General features: G+C 41.6%; 2 protein-coding genes across 6 annotated transcripts; both read left to right on the forward strand.

The window, feature by feature from the left end:
• The first annotated feature begins 225 nt into the window (after positions 1-225).
• Positions 226-12,933, forward strand: LOC110487973 (coiled-coil domain-containing protein 126). Of its 5 annotated transcripts, none has more exons than XM_036970680.1 (5): positions 226-577; positions 3,521-3,678; positions 3,782-3,863; positions 11,718-12,322; positions 12,518-12,933. In XM_036970680.1, exons 4-5 carry the CDS (start codon positions 12,097-12,099, stop codon positions 12,763-12,765), a joined length of 474 nt encoding a protein of 157 aa, XP_036826575.1. In that variant the 5' UTR covers positions 226-577; positions 3,521-3,678; positions 3,782-3,863; positions 11,718-12,096; the 3' UTR covers positions 12,766-12,933. The 5 variants fall into 5 exon arrangements, with proteins under 5 accessions (XP_036826575.1, XP_036826574.1, XP_021415579.2 ...); XM_036970679.1 differs by having other exon boundaries at positions 3,628-3,678; XM_021559904.2 differs by lacking the exon at positions 3,782-3,863.
• A 3,933-nt stretch (positions 12,934-16,866) lies between these two features.
• On the forward strand, positions 16,867-23,185 carry LOC110487974 (transformer-2 protein homolog alpha). The gene is made up of 9 exons (XM_021559905.2): positions 16,867-17,023; positions 18,486-18,613; positions 18,734-18,878; positions 19,385-19,444; positions 19,660-19,848; positions 20,868-20,983; positions 21,569-21,751; positions 22,229-22,299; positions 22,429-23,185. Exons 1-9 carry the CDS (start codon positions 16,988-16,990, stop codon positions 22,437-22,439), a joined length of 939 nt encoding a protein of 312 aa, XP_021415580.1. The 5' UTR covers positions 16,867-16,987; the 3' UTR covers positions 22,440-23,185.
• Positions 23,186-24,616: the final 1,431 nt, after the last annotated feature.

Consider the following 24,616-nt stretch of genomic DNA (forward strand, 5'->3'; position numbering starts at 1 on the left):
AATGCAGTACTACAGGATATTTCTTAACGTAGCTCTTTATTAGCTAGCTATAACTGACATGTTCACGTATCGCCAACCAGGATCAAACTGACCATGACTTAACCAGTTGGGTGGTCTTAACCAATCATAGCACAGTATGATATGGCGGTAAAATGCATCCAATTACAATTCAGTATGTTTACACATATGACTATTACATTGATGATAAGGAAGAATGAGCACACTGGTCTCATTGACCAAACACTTGCATGCATGTTTATGAGCAATATATTTCCCACAAATCCCTACGGCAAACAGTGAATCGTGATGACGCAAAACACAACACGAGGAGAAACCGGCTGAACTCGCGAACGAATAAAAAATAAATCCTAGACATGCAAACAATTATACAATGCAAGTTTTACTTCCGAATTGCCTATTTGTTTCAGTTACATTACTTATGAAGATTATTGAATAGTTAGAAGCCGTACTAGCAGAATTTCGGTATCTGCCCTGTGCACTCATCTGTTCTCGGTTTTGGAATGGGATTGCAGACTGACGTTTTGAACAGCAGAGTGACTCAAACGAACAAATCCAGGTAATATAACGTTCATTTGTTTTTACAAGGGTTTGATAAAAGGCAATTAAATACTGTCGGAGGTGTGAGACAACTTTGTGGATGTCTGATTTGACACTGGGGCAGCTATCCTGTTCGATAACTGTCAAGACTAGCTAGCGCGAGCCATATTTACGTCATGCACGATATCAACAAGCTAGGCTAGCAGCTAACTAACTGCCTGAGCACTGGAAGCTAGTTATCTATAGCTAGATTTCTAGAAAACTGCCTGACTAACGATTAAGATAACAATATAGCTATCTCTACTAATATCAAGCTGAAATGTATGTCTTTGTCAAACGGTTATAAAGTATGAGTTATTAGTATGTCTTTGGGCTCAAAGTTGAGTTATTTTATATCAAATCAGACATCAAATTTGTGACTCGAGTCCAAGTAATGTGACTCGAGTCCACAGCTCTGGGAAATACTAATATTAATGGATGATGGCAGTTGGAAACCAAACTAATAGATTGCAGTCTCCTTGTCCATAAACTGCTTTCAAGGTAAGGACACAAATATTTTGTTTACTCTCTCTTTAAAATAGATCTGGAAGAAAATCCTGCTTGCTCTCCAGGATGTTGGCCAACCCTGATATATGTTTCTAGTGCTGGGTGTTTGAAAATGTTCTTGTTATAACAATTAATTTGTCAAAATCACCCATCCTTAAAGAAAAATCTAATGAATATCAATATTCAGGTGGTTTATGCCTACTAGTTGAAGATCCTTGCCATCATCTGACTCTACATAGACCAAGTATGATGTGTTTATGAGTTGAGTCCACCTACCATCTCTACCTAGCATGTGCACACTATTAAAATGTCAAATTCAATCAGAATCAGATGACAATAGAGAGCAAGGTACAGCCAAAATGTTGTTTTACTTCGTTTTCAAAGTGACTATGCTAGTTTCAATGGTTGAATTTTGCACCTGGTGGCTAAGGGACCATCTTAAAAGTGCAATCAGCCAAACCTGCTGTTTAGAGAAACTACATTTTTGTCTCAATTAAATTATCTAGAGATCTTAAACCAACTATGTTTTTACCTTTTAAGAGAGGTCAAGGAACCCACCGCACTTGTCTGTAGATTTTGTAGCTCATATCGACAGTGAACTATTGCATACTAGACCTACTACAGGAAATTATGTAAAATCTGTGAAATGAAAAACGGCAATTCTAATGGGTGTACTATGGAGGAGGGACGTCAGTGACCAACTAAGTTATTTTAGATGTATATGCCATTTGGATTGGCAGCTATTGAAAATTTGATCTGTACGTGAATTAATGACCACAGCTGTATTAGGGGAAATATTTTTTACATTTAAATCACAGGTGAGGAATTTTGAAAAAATAAAAGCTGTACCTTTTGATGAGAGGTCGAGGAACCCAATACACTTGTTTGTTCATCTGTCATTCATAGACAGTGAGCTGTTGAAAATATCAGGAAATATTAATGGAAAATTGAGCGATTTGACGAGCGAACTCCGAATATCGAAAGTAAAAACACATTTACTGTGGTGAGTTAAAGATAAACTAAAAATATAAATAGTGACACGGGAAATAACAAATAACATGGCTATATATAGGGAGTACAAGCATTGAGTCGATATGCAGGAGTACGAACGAGGTAATTTTGACTAGCAGCAGCATATGTGGTTAGGTGAAGTGGACAGCATATCTTATCGCACCATTCCCTTGCACATGCCCTCTTTTTGTATGAACACTAACATAAGTGGAACAGACTTGCTGTCCGAAGTTGATATTGTGCTTTTGTAAAGAACAATGTAGGATAGCCTATGGGTTTGTTTTAGTTGTGGACAATATTAACAAAAATTTATATCACAATATTTCCGGGACGATAACGATATATCACTCTATACCGTACCAAACCTTTTATGAGCCTTTCAAATTTTAAAGAATGACAAAATATTGCTTTTAACCATATACAAACAGAAACGGGGCATTGCACGTGTTTTTACTTCCGGGGTTAAAACCGTTCAAACATGAAACATAAACAAAGATACATGGAGTAAAATTAAATACAAACATATTTAAAGTACTCAGGATGTAAAGAAAATGAAAACGTTTTTCACCCTTTCAGGCCAAATATAAGAAGTGCAGTCTTTTTTTCAGCAAAACACTGGTGATTATGAATTCAAGTTATAAACCTTTTCAAACTAACTTCTTCAAGCAATAACCAGACAGTCTGTATGTTTCTCAGTTCACCATGTAACAATTCACTGCAATTCAGTGCCGTGTCAGGAACACCAGCCTGTTGACAGTTTCTTGCTTCAAAGTTGCTCTATGGCATGTGAACACATTGCCCCCAGTTCTAAATGCTCTCTGAGGGCCAACTTGTGGCAGGGATGCATAGGTATTGCTTTGTCTGACAACTCACTTGTGAGAAGTTGGATGCGTGGACTCGCCACCACTCCAATGGATCAGCCTCACTGTCTGCTGCCATCAGAGTGTAGCTGTCCAGCTCTTGCTCAATGACCTGTCTCAGTGTTCTTAAGGCAGGTTTACTACTGGTTTTCTTAAAAAAGGCACCAAGGCTCTTGGACTTATTTTACTGATTGTGGAGCAGTGGCAGCTTCTTTCTCACTCTGGTCCTCTTCAAGAGAGAAGTCTCCCACGGCTGTGTTCCCTACCAGGAGGGCTTCTGTCTCGGAGGCAGCTCTCACATTCACCTCCACCAGCTTCTCAGTGGTCATGTAGGTGGTCATGAACCTTGGGTCCAGAAAGGTAGCCATGGTGAGCAGCTCTACTGTTTCAGGGTCAGTGTATTTGTCATTCAGGTAATTGAGGACCATCATCTTAATCTCTCGGATCAGTTTGGCTTCGCCCTCATTTGATTTCAGAACCTCCCTCTTGACGAAATGGAGGACGGGCTTCAGATAGGACACACTCATGTATGTCTCTCCCGACAGGGCATCTGTGAAATCCTGGAGAGGCGTAAGTGCTGCGGTGACAGATTCTAAGACCTCAATGTTTTGCCAGGAGTGTGCAAGTTACTGTGTTTTTTGTCTGCTGCCAGGACTTGTGGGATGGCCTTTTCCTGCTCCAGGACTCTCTCCATCATCGGCAGGTGAGAACCCCACCTTGTCGGGGATTCTGTGATGGGCTTGTGGAGGGGCAGGCTCAGTTTATCCTGTACACTTATCAGGGCCTTCTGCTTCTTCCAACTATAGGAAAATGTGCTGACCACTTTCTTGCACACTTCTGTGGAAACCGGAGGTTCATTTTGGATACTCCTCTCTAAAAAATAAAAAGGTGAACAATTATTACATATGAATCACAATTATTCAATAGAAATAACTTGGCATCTGCTGTAATTACCATTTACAGAATGGACACTTGGCGTGATTACAAATTTAATCCATCTATAGATTTACATACAACTCTTGTGATTAAGAGAGATATGTTCCTTTAGAAAATGGGATAATTTATTGAATAGGCTATTTATTATTGAAAGAGGATAGATTCATATATGGAAACCATAGGCCAATGTATCAATTCTGAATAAAATGGAAAGGGGGATACTTAGTCAGTTGTACAACTGAATGCATTCTACTGAAATGTGAAAAGCTGTAACGGCTTTCTTCCTGGGAAGGAGATGCGGACCAAAACGCACCGTGGTTAGGGTTAAACATCTTTAATAAAGACGAATACCGAGAAAACACTACAAATATACAAAACAATAAATGTGAAAACCAAAAACAGTCCTGTGTGGTGAAACAAACACAGACACAGAAATAATCACCCACAAAAACCCAACACAAAACAGGCTACCTAAATATGGTTCCCAATCAGAGACCATGACTAACACCTGCCTCTGATTGAGAACCATATCAGGCCAAACACAGAAACAGACAAACTAGACACACAACATAGAATACCCACCCAGCTCACGTCCTGACCAACACTAAAACAAGGAAAACGCACAAGAACTATGGTCAGAACGTGACAAAAGCAATGTAATCCATGTAATGTTTGGGTATTGCACACATTTACAAAATATTATAGATAGCTGTATATATTTGGCTTAACGTATAAGAAGGATCAGGCAGTGTAGTCAGCTATTTTTATTTTACCTTTATTTAACTAGGCAAGTCAGTTCTTATTTTTAATGACGGCCTAGGAACAGTGGGTTAACTGCCTTGTTCAGGGGCAGAACAACATATTTTTACTTTGTCAGCTCGGGGATTCGATTTTGCAACCTTTCGGTTACTAGTCCAACGCTCTAACCACTAGGCTTCCTGCCGCCCCAGCCATAACTTTAAACAGAGATAAGGAGTACAATAGTTTATTCTGCATTTAAGTTGTTGTTTTTAAGTTATGTTATTTTTCTACCTAGCTCTGTGTTTTGGACATTGAAACTTACCAATAACAATGTAGCCTGTGCCCGAAACACCCTAGTCTTGTCCATTTGTTCAGCTCCAATGCTTTGACCATGTTCGATCCGCTGTTGGTAGTCATGCATACTTGACGCAACTCTTTTAAGCCCCAGGATGAAAGTGCCTCCCTCAGCCCAGCTGCAATTATTTCTCAGGTGTGGTCATCTGGGAAATAAGAGGTCTGAAGGCATTTTCTTTGCAGCTTCCAGTTGTCGTCAATGTAATGAATCGTGAGGCTAATGTATGGCTCTGTGGTCCGGCTTGACCATAAGTTGGCAGTGATAGAGAAGAATGCCGCATTAACGATTCCGTTGGCAACTCTGTCACAACTTTCTGTGTAAAGTTCTAGTAGACATGTTTTGCTGAAGTATTTACGGCTTGGGATCTCGAATCTTGAGTCTAGAGTTCGAATCAACTTTCTGAAACTGTCTTAATCCACTGTTTGAATCGATTCCATGTCTTTCGCAGTGTAATTGCACTCGTTATCTCATTCCACTTGTTGCTCTTCTTGTCATAGGGACTACCACTAATGAATGATGCGTTGAGTGAGTGGTAGCTGAGTGCAGGTCTGGCTTGAAGATGTCTTGGGACTTGCTCCGCTGTTCCGGGGTTTGTTGCACGTATTCTGGTAGATTTTTCATATTCGCGCACATGCAGGGTTTTCAAGTGGTGAAAAAGATTGCTGTTTCCACCTTTGGCTAGCACAATGCATCGACACAATTTACACAGTACTGTTTTTTGGTCGAGGTCGGATAACTTAAAGCCAAACCAGTTCCAAACGACAGAGGAGGCCCCCTTTTCTCGAACCAATTCTCCGCCGTCCTGCAAATCATCCTCAATAGCGTTATTTTCCTTGTCTTCGGTCATCCTCGATGCATGCTTACACTTGCGCTTGATTTTCGGACACTTTTGCTAACGAAAGGACTTCACTTCACTAAATGTTCGCTTACTCTGCAGTTGCGCATGCTTGTTTGTTGACTTTGATTGGCAGGCATGTAACGTCCACGTTTCTAGTTTTTTTTTTTTTGCAAAAAAAAAGGCTGTTTTTAGTAGAAGAGACTTTGAACTAGCCCACTAGGCTGTATCACTCGACTGAAATATTGAACTAAACAAACAAAAAACGTATTTCATAAATGGAACGTCATGCAATAAAATAGCTGTGTCATAAAGTCACAAAATGCTAGTTAGTCTCCTAGCATTTTGTGGCTCTAGGGCTTATAACATGGCTATTCCAATGTATTGCCTTTCCTAGCCCAATATTGGACTAAAGGAGCCAAACGTCAGTCCCAAGGACCTTACATGTTCTGTATACATGGTGAATCGGCTCTCGAAGCCAAAACAGCCAAATACTCCATCTAAACGTGGATGATTCTCAATTGCTGTACAGTTCTAGAAACATGTACCTGTACTTTCATATCACGTTAAAATAATTTCACAAATGCTAAATACAAACTGTTTTAAAACAGTTGCTGCCAACGGTAATTTTCAGTGACAACATGTTTGTGGCGTCTGTCTTCCGTTTAGACACAGATGTTCGGAGGCGTAAATAGCTAATTAGCACAGGTATATCAATCTGTCCTCCGTCTGTTTTCCATAAACAAGCGCTGTAACATGGAAATATGGCAGTGTAGGAAGCCTAACCATATAAAGGTATGTATCAATTAAACCTTTTGTTATATGAAAATTATATATTGCAGATATGAAAAATAAGGTCCTTATGTTTCCAAATCCGTACCGCAAGCGATGCATATTCATGTTCAGACAGAGCGCCGCGGTGCTTAACAAAACTCGCTCCTACGGAAGATACCTTTGTCCGATGACTCTTATGTGTAATGGAACTAAGAGTCATGATCAGAGGCTAAGCCGTTCCTAGCTAGCAGATTGTAACGGGCTGATGTGATTCTCCGTTGGATAGGTACTGTTTGGCGTAGCACAGAGAATTTTCATCCATCCTTGACTTGCCGATACGATCTTCGTTCTCGATTCGGCCAAACGTGTATCTTCTAAAATGTCCGTGTCCAGTTGCATGTGGTTCGTGTGAATTTAGAAAATGCTCTTATTAAAATAAATGTTTTGCTCCATAAAGTAATCCAACAATTTATACCACCGCTATTTCAAATCTTCTCTTATTGATTTAGACCGGTGGATCACCCCAAAGTGTCGCATGATACACTCACCTGTCTTGATCAATGAGAGGAAGATTCCAAATAGACAAGATGTTGGCGACACGTTTTTGGATTACTTCATGAGGCAAAACGTTTATTTATTTTAGTAATGGAGCATTTTCTCAATTCAAATGACTGGACATTAACAGAAGATAACAACAACATGATTGGTTAACAACAAGAAAAAAGATAATTTCGCCAAGTTTGGTTGAAAATTCTTTGTGCTAAGCCAAACAGTGCAGCATCACATTCGGCCGTTACAATCTGCTAGTTAGGCCGTTCCTGTTCCTATGGCCACTCTGTGAGGCCTCTGAAAGGGCTTAACGGTAGCTTGTCATCACCCCCCCCCCCCCAAGTTGTTTTGCCTGCTATACTGTTGTCGGTATCAGTGTGGCCGATACCATAGAGGTCACAGGAAGGGCATGTGTGTGAGACAGTACACTGAACCTGAGCTTCTCTTGTTGTTCTTTTCATAATTTATTCCCCTCTGTTCAGTGTCCCTCGTCCCTTATCTACTCCCTCAATAGGATGTGCCACTCCCACACTCATGAGACAGAGAAATAATTAAAGCATTGACAGAACTGCTGTGAAACGTGAGATATGATTCTTTTATTTCAGTTTTACCTGCATGTATTATTCAGTCTTGATTTAGAAAATGAAAGTAACCTATATATATCACTGTCTGTATTAGAAAATAGGCCTACTGGGCTTCCTGAGTGGCGCAGTGGTGTAAGGCACTACATCGCAGTGTTGAGGCATCACTACAGACTCAGGTTCGATCCCAGGCTGTGTCATTACCGGCCATGACTGGGAGTGCTATACATTTGGCACACATTTCGGCACACATTTGGCACAGCGTTGTCCAGGTTTGGGGAGGGTTTGGCCAGGGGGGCTTTACTTGGCTCATCACGCTCTAGCGACTCCTTGTGGCAGACCAGGCGCCTGCAGGCTGACCTCTGTCGTCAGTTGAACTGGGTTTCCTCCGACACATTGGTGCGCCTGGCGTCTGGGTTAAGCGAGCGGGTGTTAAGAAGCTTGGTTTGACGGGTCATGTTTCGGAAGGACACATGACTAGGGCTGTGGCGGTCACAAAATTTTGTCAGTTTGTCAGTCAAGCAAATAACTGTCGACCGTTAATTAACATAAACACATTTAGCATCTCCTGGTTTCCTTCCTACCTGGAACATCTACATTTTAAAAAGCATAATAAATCCATGTAATATAGCCTACACCTTCACAATAAATAGATCATTTATTTTAGACAGATCTAAAGAAGCATGATATGAAGAAAATGTTGTCTATTTCAGAAGAACAGAATAGCATAACTCTGAGTTGTCTTTATTTTAGGTCCTGATCTGGCTATGCCAAATGGCTGAGGGCCACACTAGTTCATTTATCAGACACGATTTGCTTAGAATTCAGTGGTATTATTTTAGAGTATGAAGAATACAATTGAACAAAGCTGAATAAAATAGAAAGGATATTTTCTCCAAACGATTTAATGGAGTGCGCACATGCGGCTATTCTGTGTTGAGAGGTTAACAAAGAAATCATTATTCCTATATGTTTAATTTAGAGTTATTAATGTAACTTTAGTTATTCTACAAACATTGGGCTATATGTTTAGATGTTTAATACATTGGAAGGCTAAATGAATGCGATGATTTGAAAAAAGTTGCTTGAAAGACATGAACTCTGCTTGGTTTTTTGCACAGTCACTCATTCACAATTTGACAAGCACATGATAATGCCTAGAATTTCCCGGCGGCATCCCCTTCGTGTGGCCGTAATGCACTTCTTCCTGAGTGCTGCGCTCTCCATCACGTGATCGGGTCTTTCTCACAGTCTACAAATGAAGACGCACACATTGGGGACGCAGCCGCACGGGTCCTTATCCAATACCGAGGTGCATATTGAATAACAGCAAGAACACTAGCCTATGTCAATATACTATCCCCATAGTACAAAGGTCAGCCTATTCTGTGCGAGAAATAAATATTCCAAACAGTCTGGGATGCGATAGATCCCAAATGAATACAACCACCAGCATCAAAAAACATTTTATGCAATGTGGCGGATGCAACACTGCATTTAGCTTAAAATGAATGTTTAGCTTAAAATGAATGTTTAGCTTAAGATGTTGATAAACTGTTAGGATATTTCTTCACGTTATAAGCACAGCAATGCGCACATAGTAGTAGGCTATAAGCGTGAATGTTCCATTATTATAAAGGTGCATTGTAATGGTGAAAATTGTCTTCCCCAAACTTGAAACTCACACTCTGCTTATATATGCCAGTTAGGCTCTACACTCCTTGTAAAGTAGGTGAATGTGCTTAATTTTAAGAAGTTATTTTGCCACTTTATTTGTGATACAAACCTTATTAATTTAAAACATATAAGCCTATGGGCTAGGCAACATGAGGTGTATGACTATGATTCGAAAAGTTGCAAAAAAAGGCATTGTTTCTGATGCTGGGCATCATTCACAAGTGATAGGCTAATATTGTCACCCATCAGACTATTCTTGATTTTAAACTTGTCTGTACATATCCTAAATATACATATGTGAAATTTGTCTTGATTTAGAATTGACCATTATCATGCACCTGTATCAAAGCGGAATCAGCGGGAAAAAATACATGTCATCTATGCACTTAAATAGCGACTGGTGGGCGCTTTTCCCTGTGATTTATTTTCATGCCAGCCAGGTAGGCTATACTCCTGTTGTGAATATAAGCAATGTGCTTAATTGGAAAGTTGAGAATTAAATATAGTAGGCCTAGCCTATATAAAGCTGATCCTCCTATTTTTAGTAGAGGCCATCACTCTGTTGTCTCCTGCAATTGCATAGCCTATTGGAATGTCGTGCAACAAGCTCATGGGCTCTCAAGTGTTTGATTCTATTTTTTTCGAAGACATTTGCATTGATGTCAGAGTGATTTAGCGGGACAATAAAGTGCTGAGTACCAAAAATCTAATCAAATGTATTTATATAGCCCTTCGTACATCAGCTGATATCTCAAAGTGCTGTACAGAAACCCAGCCTAAAACCCCAAACAGCAAGCAATGCAGGTGTAGAAGCACGGTGGCTAGGAAAAACTCCCTAGAAAGGCCAAAACCTAGGAAGAAACCTAGAGAGGAACCAGGCTATGTGGGGTGGCCAGTCCTCTTCTGGCTGTGCCGGGTGAAGACTATAACAGAACATGGCCAAGATGTTCAAATGTTCATAAATGACCAGCATGGTCAAATAATAATCACAGGCAGAACAGTTGAAACTGGAGCAGCAGCACGGCCAGGTGGACTGGGGACAGCAAGGAGTCATCATGTCAGGTAGTCCTGAGGCATGGTCCTAGGGCTCAGGTCCTCTGAGAGAGAGAAAGAAAGAGAGAATTAGAGAGAGCATACTTAAATTCACACAGGACACCGGATAGGACAGGAGAAATACTCCAGATATAACAAACTGACCCCCCGACACATAAACTACTGCAGCATAAATACTGGAGGCTGAGACAGGAGGGGTCAGGAGACACTGTGGCCCCATCCGATGACACCCCTGGACAGGGCCAAACAGGAAGGATATAACCCCACCCACTTTGCCGAAGCACAGCCCCCACACCACTAGAGGGATATCTTCAACCACCAACGTACCATCCTGAGACAAGGCCGAGTATAGCCCACAAAAATCTCCGCCACGGCACAACCCAAGGCAGTACCAGGCAGTTAGCACGTTTGGTAGGCTACTAATGACCATTTGCAGTATCAGAGCTGGGAGAAGCCTAATTACTGTGACTAAACGGTCACTTGGAATTTGACTGCCTTCATGACTCGTGACCGCCGGTGTGGCAGTAATACGGTCACAGCAACAGCCAAACTTTGCCTCCCCCAAGCCAATTGGGAATTTCAGTGATGAGACAATCACGAAATTGGGAAGAAAAAGGGGGTAAAAATTACAATACAAAAAAATAGACCTACTACAGAGAGAGGTGATTTTGCCCTGTTCATAATCCATAGATCTGGGCCAGGTGTTTATGCAATGGGGAGAAACATTTAGAATGTAGGCTACATATAATGTATAGAGCGGCTGTCATGAATTCCAAGTCCTCACAACAGAGCATCATTTAAGTTCTACTACATTCATTTATTTCTAAACAGCCTCATGAGTGGTGAAATACAGATAAAAATGCCATTAACAAAGTTGTTTCTTCCATGCTCATGATTTCTTACATTTGAGTCATTTAGCAGACGCTTTAATCCAGAGCGATTTACAGGGGCAATTAGGGTTAAGTGCCTTTCTGGACAGATTTTTCACCCAGTTGGCTCAGGGATTCAAAACAGCTACCTTTCGGTTACTGGCTCAACGCTCTTAACCACTAGGCTACCTCCCTGTCAAAGACGTCTGTTCTACACAGTGCTTTCTTTCTGAAGTACGTTCCACAACATTGATGTGCCCTTCTGAACCCGGCCCAGATTTCTGATTGATTGTGTCTTGGTGTCATAGATTCTCCACAGATTGAAACATGACACGGATGACTCACCTGTTTCTGTCTGTCTCTCTCTTTCAGATCCTCCCTCTCTGAATGACTCAGGCAGCTATGTATGTGTTTGGGTCCCATGGTTGACTGCCAGGTTTGGGCCCCATGATTGGCTGCTAGGTTTGTAAAGTGTTCTACTCCTCCAAACCCAACCCAAGCCCTATATCCCCCAGTCCTAACCCCTTAGCCCTGTGTCATTATTTTGCCTGACTAGCCCGAGCTCCACACACTACTAGCCCTTAACCCTTTGCCTCCAGATCCCTCTCCTTTCTTTCCTAACACCAGCCACCTCCAGACCCAGTACCAGCCCCAAGCCCCTCTCCCAACCCTGTTCTTCTAGTCCCACCCTCTATTCCCCCAGACCCCTACCCCTCTCCCCTGGCCCAGCCCCACATCCAGCCCCAGTACCATGCTGGGGAGGAACATGTCCCACAAGCTGAGCGTGCTGCTGATCATCATGGGGCTGGCGTGGGGGCTCATGTTGCTGCTCTACACCGGGCAGCAGCAACACCACCAGAGCAGTGGCGAGCTGCATCAACAGATCCTGGAGCTGAGCCGGCGCTATGTCAAGGTGCTAACCGAGGAGAACCGGAACGCACCGGGAGGCCCGCAGGGCACCTCCATGGCTGGTTACGGTAAGGGTTGCTTTAGAGCTAGAGAAAAGTCCAGAAGCCACCATTTAGTATTTTGTTGTGGCACTGGAAATTAGGAAACACTCAGCTACTACTTAAACAAAACTACTTACCACATTCTACTTGAACCAAACAAATTGTTTAAGATTTTTATTCTCTCTTTCTCTCTCTCACGTACGTGCACACACACACACACAGCTGATCTGAAGAGGACCATAGCGGTGTTGTTGGATGACATCCTGACGCGCCTGGTCAAGCTGGAGGGGAAGATTGAGCTGGTGGCCAACACTTCAGTCACTAACTCCTCCCATCTTGCTGTGGGTGCCCTGGCCTCAGCTCCAGTTGCCTTACACAAAGCCACCAAGCAGGACACGCCAGGCAACCACCACCTGGAAACCGCTCGCATCTCTCCATACACACCCAGCAGACCTCGGCCAGGGGTATAGTAGGTTGGGTAGTGATTGAGGCCCTGTTCAAGTACTTTACAAGTGCATCCTTTCTTCCTAAGATGGTCACTGATCTAATAAGGTTGATAGGGTGGTAACTCTCATTTCACTTGTTTATTAATTTACAGATCAGTGATTTATCTCAAGGGAGCAAGAAAATAAATATATATATATATATATATATATATATATATATATATATATATATATATATATATAAAAATTGAAATCAGCTATGTAGTTATTGGAAATGAACAGGCAGTCTGTTCAGGCTGACTGCCTGTTCAGACTGACTGCCTGTTCATTTCCAATAACTACATAGCTGATTTCAATTTTTTTACGAAGACATTTTAGCACCTTTTTTTAATGGTTTCATCATGGATGGGTCTACAAACTGCAGATGTCTGTGGGCAACAACATAGCATCAACAATAGTAGAGGAAATAGACAAACTTCTATACTCTGTAGTGTCTTCAAGGAAGCTGATGATGCTGAATGTGAATGGCACTCCCACCCGGATATGACTTACCTCGGACATACTGCCTGCGGATTTGCAATACTGCTTCTAATCCCATCCATATCAGAATGCTGAACTATAAAATGTTCTCATGGTAGTTTGGGATATATTTTGTAGTTTACCGCAGCTCCTGGTGTGTGTGTGTGTGTGTGTGTGTGTGTGTGTGTTTGAAATTAAATAAAACATTTAAATAATAATAATTTAGTTGTTGTACAGTAGACTTTAAAAGCATAAAGTGATGATCCAAAGAATGTTATTTGCACTCTCCTTGAAAGCTTGAGAAATGTACTTTTACGTTGACCGAGTGATGATTTTAGAGTGTGTATAACATGTCGAATGTAACTCAAAAAGCGGATGATAACCAAGTGATTGCTATTGCCCAATTCCAACTCCAACTTTCCTCTTCGTCACTACCCAGACTGTTAATCCTTGTCGATTTCTCTTTGCAGATCCGAATGGTTAGGACCAGAGGGTTTTCTGACCTGACCAGTAAAAACTCCTATCCCAATCAATGTACAACCTGCTTTTGTCTCAATTTAGCTCTCTGAGGAAGTTTCTTGCCTATTGCTTACACATATCAGTTCCTTTAGTCTGAGATCACATTACACAGTGACTGTTTGGGGAAGCCCTAAAAGATAGTGTGCTAGACCAGTCTTTATGTTTTTTACTTATTATGCCTTTCTATGGCACACGCTTACCCCTTTAATACAAACCATGGGCTGCCTCCAGATTCTCCACCGTTTCAGAAGCGTGCACATGAACACTCCCTGTCATGGATTTAAAAGCATTGGATTGGTTTAAGCAAAACCCAAGATCAGCATTCAGGGGCAACTTCACACAGCACCCTTGTTTGACAAGACAATGGCAAGTTGGCCAAAGCAGAAACCGACTGGAACACAGGAGGATGGATACATGAGATCTCAAATTATATTTTTAATATATGGGTTTGTAGTTGAACAAAACTGGCACGTGCACAATAGTTTACAATGTTTATTAAATGCATAAATAAATTTTAACAATGAGCACTTGTCTCTCAAATGCATAGTTACAGTTGTTGGTTAGCTAGCTAGTGAATTTGAGCCATATTAGCATAGACGTCACATCAGTGAAAACACCTCAAAACAAGACATGGTATCAAGAACAAGATAAACTAACCACTTACGGTTCCCCACATGGTAGTTACTTGTCATTGTTGCGAGCTATCTGGCCATCCTGAATCGCAACGACACACGGACTTCTGTTTGGAGCGATTTCAGTGCCAACAGAAACTATTTGAATTCAATCTTTTTTTATTTAGATATTGAATTTGAAGCCAATCTTTTTGAATTTGTAATGGGCAAATTGAATAATTGAATTCATAAATTGAACTTGTATTTCATGATTTGAAAGTTAATTGAATTAATATTGCATTCAGTTTTAAAATTAAATTGAATTAAAATTCAGTATTTATATATTCAGTTTCAGTATCAATATGGTAAATATTGCATTCATTGTCTATCAAGTTTACAATCTATAATTTCTAGGTGACCAAAGTTTCATATTCAACTTCTCAGATTCAAAACCAGAGACGACATCCTAGTACTTTGCATGCAAGGAATGGTAGAAGAAAACAAATATAATCAAACACGCAAAACAATGAGATTATTGTGGACTACAGGAAAATGAGGGCCGAACAGGCAGGGCTGTAGTGGAGCGGGTCGAGAGTTTCAAGTTCCTTGGTGTCCACATCACCAACAAACTATCATGGTCCAAACACACCAAGACAGTCGTGAAGAGGGCACAAAAACACCTATTCCACCTTCAGGAGACTGACAAGATGTGGTATGGGTCCCCAGATCCTCAAAAAGTTCTACAGCTGCACTATCGAGAGCATCCTGACCGGTTGCTTCTCCGCCTAGTATGGCAACTGCTCGGCATCCGAGCGTAAGGAGCTAGCTACACAGGCTAGTGCGTACGGCCCAATACATTAATGGGTCCAAGCTTCCTGACATCCAGGACCTATATACTAGGTGTGTCAGAGGAAGGCCCAAAAAATTGTCAAAGACTCGAGTCACCCAAGTCATAGACTGTCCTCTCAGCTACCGCACTGCAAGCTGTACCGGAGCGCCAAGTCTAGGTCTAAAAGGTTTCTTTACAGCTTCTACCCTCAAGCTACAAGACTGCTGAACAATGAATCAAATGGCCACCTGGACTATTTACATTGAACCCCCCTTTGTTTTTATACTGCTGCTACACGCTGTTTATTATAACTTTACCCCTACCTGCGTGTACAAATTACCTCGACTAACCTGTACACCCGCACATTGACTCATTATTGTTATGTAATTTTGTGTTACTTTTGTTTATGTAGTTCATATTTTCTTAACTTTCTTGAACTGCATTGTGGGCTTGTAAGTAAGCGTTTCACGGCAATACATCTGTTGTATTTGGCGCATGTGACAAATTTGATTTGACTCTGTTAAACATGTTTTGGGTGTTTTCTGAAGCCAATGTGGCATGTTGAATTACATTTCTTAATGTGAATTTGGCTCTGCCGTTTGGGCTATAAGCAATTATGTCCAATTCCTGAAAGTGAATACTCTCTGGAACATGGTTGTGCCTTCTGTTCCCCTCTATGTTAGAAGGGAGTGTGACAAAAATGTAAATTGACCCCATAACAGTACAGTTGAATAGCACTTCTAAGGATAGCTATTCCACTCCCTATTTAATCTTGCTCTTGTGAATAACTGGGATCGAACCGGGTCTCCTACATGTCTCAAGACTGTTAGCCCATTTAGCTAATGGGCTAACACAGTCATTCACAAGAGCACACTATAGGGATGAGATTCCCAACTGGTTGCAACCTTGTTCAGTCAATCCATGTGATAATTTGACCCCTATTAATTATTTCACGTATTCATTAGACCCCGAGAATCAAATGAGGTGACATGAAATGCTTAGTAAAATACTTATGTGAAATGTGTCTTATCTGACTGATGTTTGCATTGTGTACTATTTTCCTGTTCCTATTTCTTGGGTTTTCTATTCAACACTGAGAGACAAATATCCATCAATGGTCAAATGGGTAGAGTTGCAATGGCTTACTATGGTACACATTTGATGACCATTTGGGTCATACAGCAATGGAACACTATTGTAATACCATAGCTACATCTCAAATCAAATTGTCACATGCTTTAAAAAAAAAAGTACTTGTTTTTTATTTATTATTAACTGCTTTGTTAGTTAGGGGCTCATAATTAGCATTTCACTGTAAGGTTGTACCTGTTGTAGTCGGCGCATGTGACAATTTGATTTGATTTGATTTTGCTTCATAAACAACCGGTTTAGACTAACAGTGCTATGCTTACTTACGGGCCCTTCCCAACAATACTGAGGGGGGAAAAATAGAAATAATAGAAAAATAATAACACGAGGAATTAGTACACAATGATTAACGATAACTTGGCTAGTCAAGATTCTCAGTTGATTGTCATTCATAGGCCTACAAGATTTTCACTTGCATTTGGATGGACTACTATGGAACCGCCATCAGTATCAAAAGGCGTGGCAGGAATCACGATGACGTCGGCACAGTCTTCAGTTTATAAACAAATTGCAGTGTCCGCCATCTTGTTACACCGCGAGAAAGAGCAGCACAAAGGAGGACGCGGTTATTTTGTCTGAACACGTAGCGAGCTATATCGTTAGCTATTCTAATTACAAAATGAGTGACCTAGAGGATGGACACTTTGATGGACGAGTAAGTATTAACGTGCAACGGAAACCAAAATAATGTCTTATCGTTCCTCTCTTTTGCTGACATAGCTAGCTAACGTTAGCTAGTTACGGTTGTTATCAGTTGATTCGTTAGTAAGTTAACGCTGTGGCTTGCTAGCTAATTTGCGAGTTTAGTTTGTAATTTAAAATAAAAAGTAGTTAGATTGCAACTTAAAATGTTCCTCACACAATTGTAAGATTGCTGGGTTAACGAGATGAACTCAACATTATTCTTCTAAATGAAACAGATTAGCTAACTAACGTTACCTTTCGCTATTTGTTGCCAGCTGAACAATACAATAGCTAGCAAGCTAATTTACCTAGCTAAGTGGCTAACGACGTTATCGGACATGACGCTACCGGTGTCGTAAATGCAACGTTATACACGTTACACAACTAACGTTAGCTGTTGCTAGGTTCTAGCTAGCTCCCAGGTAAGTTTGGTGGAAGCCTTTGTCGCAATAGTAAGTTGCAGTCAAGCAATCGGAGCTTCAAGCCACTTCCTGTAGTGTAGTTAAATAAGTTAGAGGTAGCAAGTGGTGAGACAACTGTTATCTCACAATGTTAATTTACTCGGTGTGCTACAACTATGTATTGCAGAAAGAAAACAAACTATGTGTTGTAGTCATCATCACTGAAGTTGTAGGGTAATACAACATTTCTGCAAGTCAAGTACTTGTCCTGCTACAGATACTGTATACATTATTATTTAACGAAAGATCTTATTTTTCTATAAATTCATGATCTTTAATTTTATTAAATGTTCTTTTTTCATTAAGGTTAATGATCGTGAAGGATTTGAAGAGTTTTATCCAAGAATGTGGAAGAAAATATCCAAGAATAAACGAAGCCTTATGAAAAACAGTTACAGAGCAGAACATAGATGTGGGAAGGGGAAAAATCAATGAAACTGGAAGATTGGTGGTCAGATATAGAAGCGCTTGCAGTATGTATGACTAAAGGTGGAAATTGTTTCTATTTGGGGAAGAGAGAACCCGGAATCAGAAAATGAAAACTGAAAAAAGAAGAACGACGAAGAACAGTAGAATTCCTGAGAGAAGGAAGTAGAGTATTTAAAGAAACTGGAAGAAAGAATGAATGTGTCCCTAGGTTAAGTAAATGTATGGTATATGTTCCAAGTGTCTTTACACTACTATGCTCCCTTTCTATAGATAAAACATGCATGATGACTAGTTTGACCCAGGTAGAAGAAACGAGACATGGCATTTGTTAACATTATGACAGGGTTCTAGCAAATGATTATTTCAATTGGAGGATTTTTTCCCCTTCTCTATCACATGTAATAGACGTGGTGGAGCGCTAACCTTTTCCTCCACAGTGTATGCGCTCTAGTTGTGTATGTCTGACTTTGAACAGTTGCTTGTCTGTTCCTGTGTGTGTAAGTAAAAGGGGCCCTTTTTAACATGCGGTTACTGTAACATTAGGACTCTCGCTCCCCATCCAAATCGGACCGTGGCAGTCCTGTTCGGGTCAAGTCGGAGAGCAGGTCCGGGTCGCCGAGCCCATCCCGGGTCGCCAAACACTCAGAGTCTCGGTCCCGCTCTAAGTCCAGGTGAGTCTGTCCTCCTGTTATTGGAACCCCCACTTCCTATCTCATTGATTCCATTCTCTTTGTGAAGGGTAATGTCAAATTTTGCTTTTGCTTAACTTGACAGTAAAATCCTTTCTCCAGGTCTCACTCTCGTAGGCACTCTAACCGCCGGTACAGCCGCTCTCGCTCCCCCTCCAACCGGAAGAAGTCCCGCTCCTACAGCCCGGAATACCGGAAGAAGAAGAGCCAGAGTGCATCGCCTAACCGCCGCCACCCCAGCAGCAGGGTGAGTGACACATCATTTACAGGTCAGGGTCTGGCTGCCGATGGGGGTAGAGCAGTACCTTCTCCTCGGTAACCACCTGACATTTCAGATATTTGTTGTAGCCCTAAACTGGCACACCTTATTCAACTAGTTATGGGCTTGTTGAGTAAGTTAACTAGTTAAACCAGGTGGGCCAGTTTAGGGATACAACAGATATGTTATCTGCTGGTTACCAAGAAGACCGTTGGGAAACTCTGTGGTAGAGTACCGCTGTGTTGTATAGAAAATACAATTGTCAGATGGGTTTAATGGCTTGCAGCTGCTTTATGGGATTTGATTACGGTGTGTGTACGTAGTTTATGATAGGAATGTTTGAGACAGTTTGATGTATAGGTAGCACGTTCATTTACCAGTTAGTATTCCTATACTGCTCTTGTCCTGACCCCTCATGTATTGTTTGTTACAGGAAACAGAATGTGGCATATTTAATAACCCCTCTTATTAACCCTCCCTCTCTTTGTCAATAGAGCCATGACTTCAGAAAAGAGACATTCAGTCAGGGAGCGGGAGGTGGTGAGGATGCCAGGGTATGTACATCTTCTTACCGTGATGCCTTCTACATAGTGTTTTAACGCAGTGGGCCACAGCATGCAATGTTTGTGGTTTGGCAGCATGGTCACATTTATGCCTCGTGTGTGTGTGACTGAGACGAAGAGTGTGAGGGCATAGATTGCATGCTACACCTAGTGGTAATGTAATGTTCATATCAGCTGCTGTGAACTCTGATCCCTTTGACCTCCAGGCGAACCCTGACCCCAACCAGTGTCTGGGGGTGTTTGGACTGAGCTTGTACACCACGGAGAAGGACCTGAGGGAGGTATTTGGCCGGTACGGCCCTTTGGCTGGGGTTAATGTGGTCTATGACCAGCGCACCGGGCGCTCCCGTGGCTTCGCCTTTGTCTACTTCGAGAGGATCGCCGATTCCAAGGAGGTATGGGACAAACAGAGCAGTCTGGGCATCTTTCTCAAAGGCCCTTCCCCTCAGAACTTATCCAATGGGTTTTGAGAAGGTGAGAATGCCAGGAATCAAGAAAATATTAATTGAGAAAGAGCCATGGATTAAGAAGCACATGATGGGTCCTATTTAAAATGTATTTTGTTATAAGAAGTAATGTTGTTGATCATGTTGTGATACACCTAAGAACTGATGGTAACTTTGCTTTTGGTGCCATCAATGGCCTTATTTCTCGGTTCTTAAAGATGTAAAATGTTCAATACGCCTGTTATGCTAATTCGCCTGGCACCATTGATATTGTACACGGACTAGTCTGAACACTGTAGTTTCGTTTTCATATTGTGACTCGTGGTTGTGTGATTACTCGTAAGCACCACTGGGTGTCAGTCTTGCCACTCACATGAAGTGGTACAAGTGACATGGAGAACTCATCACTGTAATGAAGGTTCAGTCTAATCCCAGAGGCCCAACATCGCGAGACTTCCGGCAATGCTTGTGAAGCAGACTGGGGGTTTGAGACGTAAAACGTTTCCTTAGTTGTTCGTTTTCACCATTTAAAGGCACAACTTATGTTTGAGACAATGTCTTAAGTAGCTGAACATGTTACTACTCCAACCTCCTAAAAGTGACAAACTGTCATCAAATATGACTTTCTTGGGTGCCTTTGATTTGACAGCCTGCGCAGTTCGGCGTGAGACAACCGTTTGTCCCGATGGCTTGTTTCAACACATGCGCTTGGCTAGCCACTGTCGCCATGACGTCGCCTACACTCCTATTGCAGAAGCAGTTTCTACATATCTTCACGCTGAACCATCTTTGGTTCAGCGTTGGCCCAATGGGATGGTTTAATACTGTGCTCAGTGTTAAAATACAAACCTATTCTATTTTTCTTTACCTCAATTATTTCCCTGTACTTGTAGAACCCATGAGATGGAGCTCATTTTCAGTGGTGGATTTTTAAACTGCTGTCTTTTTGTACCTCTTTGTTTTCCTAGGCAATGGAGCGGGCCAACGGTATGGAGCTGGATGGGAGACGCATTAGGGTGGACTTCTCTATCACCAAGAGGGCCCACACCCCTACGCCTGGCATCTACATGGGCCGACCCACGCAGTAAGTATAGGATGGCGAATCTCTGCTCATAGTGTGGTTTTATGCAGATTTCCACCTGTCTTGCTATAACTGTCTCCTGTGTGTATTGCTGTTTTATCTTCTTGGATGGTCTGGTGTGAAGTGGTGATACCGGGGGATAAGATGACTTAGTTTATTGGCCTGGTGTGAAGTGGTGATACTGGGGGATGACTTAGTTTATTGGCCTGGTGTGAAGTGGTGATACTGGGAAATTACTTAGTTTATTGGCCTGGTGTGAAGTGGTGATACTGGGAAATGACTTAGTTTATTGGCCTGGTGTGAAGTGGTGATACTGGGAAATTACTTAGTTTATTGGCCTGGTGTGAAGTGGTGATACTGGGAAATTACTTAGTTTATTGGCCTGGTGTGAAGTGGTGATACTGGGAAATTACTTAGTTTATTGGCCTGGTGTGAAGTGGTGATACTGTGGGATGACTTAGTTTATTGGGAGTTATGAGCTGTGTCTGAAGTGGCACCCCATCCCCTATATAGGGAATCTGGTGCCATTTTGGACGTAGCCAGTGTTGTGATTGAGGACATCTTAACACTTGTTGTCCCTTTCCTCAGTAATGGTGGCGGGGGGGAGCGAAACAATGGTGGCGGCAGCAGCGGTGGTGGAGGGAGGAGGGGACGGGACTCGTACGACCGATACGACGATCGACGCGGTGGCGGGTACGACCGTGGATATGACCGTGGATACGACCGGGGAGACCGGGGATATGACAGATATGATGAGTATGACAAGTACAGGTGAGTGATACTCAAGATGTTGACTTCTTTCAATAGATTCACATTCACCTCGGTTAGCTATGACTATACACTACCAGTCAAAAGTTTGGACACCTACTCATTCAAGGTTTTTATTTTTTACTGTTTTCTACATTGTAGAATAATAGTGAAAACATCAGCTATAAAATAACACATGGAATCATGTACTAACCAAAAGTGTTAAATGAATCAAAATATATTTTTGATTCTTCAAAGTAGCCTGCCTTTGACAGATTTGCACTCTTGGCATAGTAAAAATAAAATAAAAACCCTGGAATGAGTAGGTGTTAACTTTTAACTGGTACTGTATTTGGAATACAAATGAACATATTGAAAACTCGTTAACACTGTTGGTGTTCTTCAGGTTAAATATGAGGGGATGAATGGGGTTACTTGTCCTGTTGGGGTATTGTGAGTTATTCCTCTCACTAGTATAAATCTGTTCTCTCTGTCCTTCAGTCGCAGGCGCTCTCCCTCACCTTACTACAGTAGATACAGGTCACGCTCCAGGTCTCGCTCATACAGCCCACGTAAGTACACATGTCCACACACACCTCAAAAGCCATTGTTCCACTCTTAACTATACTCAGTTTGATGTCTGAGGGACTCACAATTACATGAAGCCTATCACACTAACATGGATCCTTGTCTCTTTACAGGACGATACTAACAAACTTTCATCAAGGTCAAGTTTTTTTTCCGTTTTTTTTCGTTAAGCACATTGGAACAGAGCGGATCGGGAGCGTTGTCAAGCCAACTGAAGTGTATGTCAACAGACGAAGCGCCTCTGCAAGAAAGTCAGTTTGTAAGAAGTCTTGTTTACGTGCTGTAGATGTCTTTATTTTTTTACTTTGATGCATCCATGTAGTGTCTGTGCTGAAGACCGAGGAGAGTAATGAAACTCGTGCCCGTCTGAGTATCTTTTAAAACACTCCCTTCTCTTCAGATTGTCACTGATCTATAAGTGACTGGATAAATTGAATTGCTGTGTTGCTTTCAAGGCTGGATCGCTTTCACCAATTCAGCCATGTCAGATCAGTTGTTACCTCGAAGGAAAGAAGGATGTTCAATATTCAAACGGGTTTATTGGTTTTGACAGTAAATGTGAAATTGATCAAGTATCATTGGTTTGAGGAGGGTCTTTGTTATTACGTTTCGGATGTTATTGGGATATCCTCCAGAGATGTTTATTTTGATGTTTTTATGGAAATAATAAAACCGAATCCTTAATGTAAATGTATTTTAATTCTGAATTCAAAGTTAAGCTGTGTGACGGTATCATTCAGAAGAGTTGTCTCTGGGATCCGCATGGCAATACAGATCTTTGAATGAAAGTTTTGGTTGATTTTATGTACTTGTTTTACCTGTTTGAGCAATAAAGATAAGTGGTGAAATACACTGAACAAAAATATAAAAGCAATGTCACTGAGTTACAGTTCATATAAGGAAATCAGTCAATTGAAATAAATTAATTAGGCTCTAATCTATAGATCTCACATGACTGGGATTAGATGCCCCAACAACAAAAAAAGTAGGGGCGAAGTTAGTACACATCGATCCCAAACATGCTCAATGGGTGGTGACATGTCTGCCATGGAAGAACTGGGGCATTTTCAGCTTCCAAGAATTGTGTACAGATCCTTGCAACATGAGGCCGTGCATTATCATGCTTAAACATGGTGATGGGTAAGTGGCACGACAGTGGGCCTCAGGATCTCATCACAGCATCTTTGTGTATTCAAATTGCCATTGATAAAATGCAATTGTTTGTCTGTAGCTTATGCCTGCCCATACCATAACCCCACCTTGGGGCACTATGTTGACATCAGCAAACCGCTCACCCACACACTGCCATCTGCCCAGTATAGTTGAAACTGGGATTAATCCGTGAAGAGCACACTTCTCCAGTGGCAATCGAGGTGAGCATTTGCCCACCGAAGTCTGTTACAACACCCAACTGTAGACAGGTGAGGACAACTGGTATGCAGATGAGCTTCCCCGAGATGGTTTCTGACAGTTTGTGCAGAAATTCTTTGGTTGTGCAAACCCACAGTTCCATCAGCTGTTGGGAGCCTGGTCTCAAGACGATCCCGCAGGTGAAGAAGCTGGATGTGGAGGTCCTGGGCTGGCGTGTTCTGCGATTGTGAGGATGGTTGGATTTACTCCCAAATTCTCTATAATGATGGTGGCAGCTTATGGTAGAGAAATGAACATTCAATCTTCTGGCAACAGCTCTGGTGGACATTTCCGCAGTCAGCATGCCAATTGCACGCTCCCTCAACTTGAGACAGCTGTGGCATTGTGTGTGACAAAACTGCACATTTTAGAGGGGGCTTTCATTGTCCCCACCATAATGTGCACCTGTGTAATGGTCATTCTGTTTAATCAGTTTCATGCCACACCTGTCAGGTGGATGGATTATCTTGGCAAAGGAGAAATGCTCACTAACAGGGATGTAAACAAAATTGTGCACACAATGAGAGAAATAAGCCTTCTGTGCATATGTAAAATGTATGGGATCTTTTATTTCAGCTCATAAAACATGGGACCAACACTTTACATGTTGCATTTATATTTTTGTTCATTGTATTTGCCAATGACTTGCTCGTAAGAACAGTATAAGCACACGTGATTGATAAATGAAACCGCTGCTTTTGACATTCATCCCTTCACTGAAATGTGCCTAGTTCTCAAGCTAATTATCCCCGACTGACAAGTATTGTATTCAGCCCATCTCTGATCAAACAAGCTAAATTCACACCTCTTTGCTCCTCTGTTTTTGACAATACCTGTTAATGTTTACACTAGTCAGACACTCCTTCATAGTGTGTGTTCAGCATGGGGAAC

This window comes from Oncorhynchus mykiss, chromosome 32 (assembly GCF_013265735.2).
Source record: "Oncorhynchus mykiss isolate Arlee chromosome 32, USDA_OmykA_1.1, whole genome shotgun sequence".
In the NCBI taxonomy this organism is placed as follows: Eukaryota; Metazoa; Chordata; class Actinopteri; order Salmoniformes; family Salmonidae; genus Oncorhynchus; species Oncorhynchus mykiss.

What these genes read in the sequence shown, in the direction of transcription:
- LOC110487973 (XM_036970680.1), top strand. Translation starts at nt 12,097, where the DNA reads ATGCTGGGGAGGAACATGTCCCACAAGCTGAGCGTGCTGCTGATCATC. An exon ending in CACCTCCATGGCTGGTTACG is followed by an intron (nt 12,323 to 12,517) that starts GTAAGGGTTGCT and finishes ACACACACACAG; the next exon opens with CTGATCTGAAGAGGACCATA.
- LOC110487974 (XM_021559905.2), top strand. Translation starts at nt 16,988, where the DNA reads ATGAGTGACCTAGAGGATGGACACTTTGATGGACGA. An exon ending in GCCGCCACCCCAGCAGCAGG is followed by an intron (nt 18,879 to 19,384) that starts GTGAGTGACACA and finishes CTTTGTCAATAG; the next exon opens with AGCCATGACTTCAGAAAAGA. An exon ending in GAGGTGGTGAGGATGCCAGG is followed by an intron (nt 19,445 to 19,659) that starts GTATGTACATCT and finishes TTTGACCTCCAG; the next exon opens with GCGAACCCTGACCCCAACCA.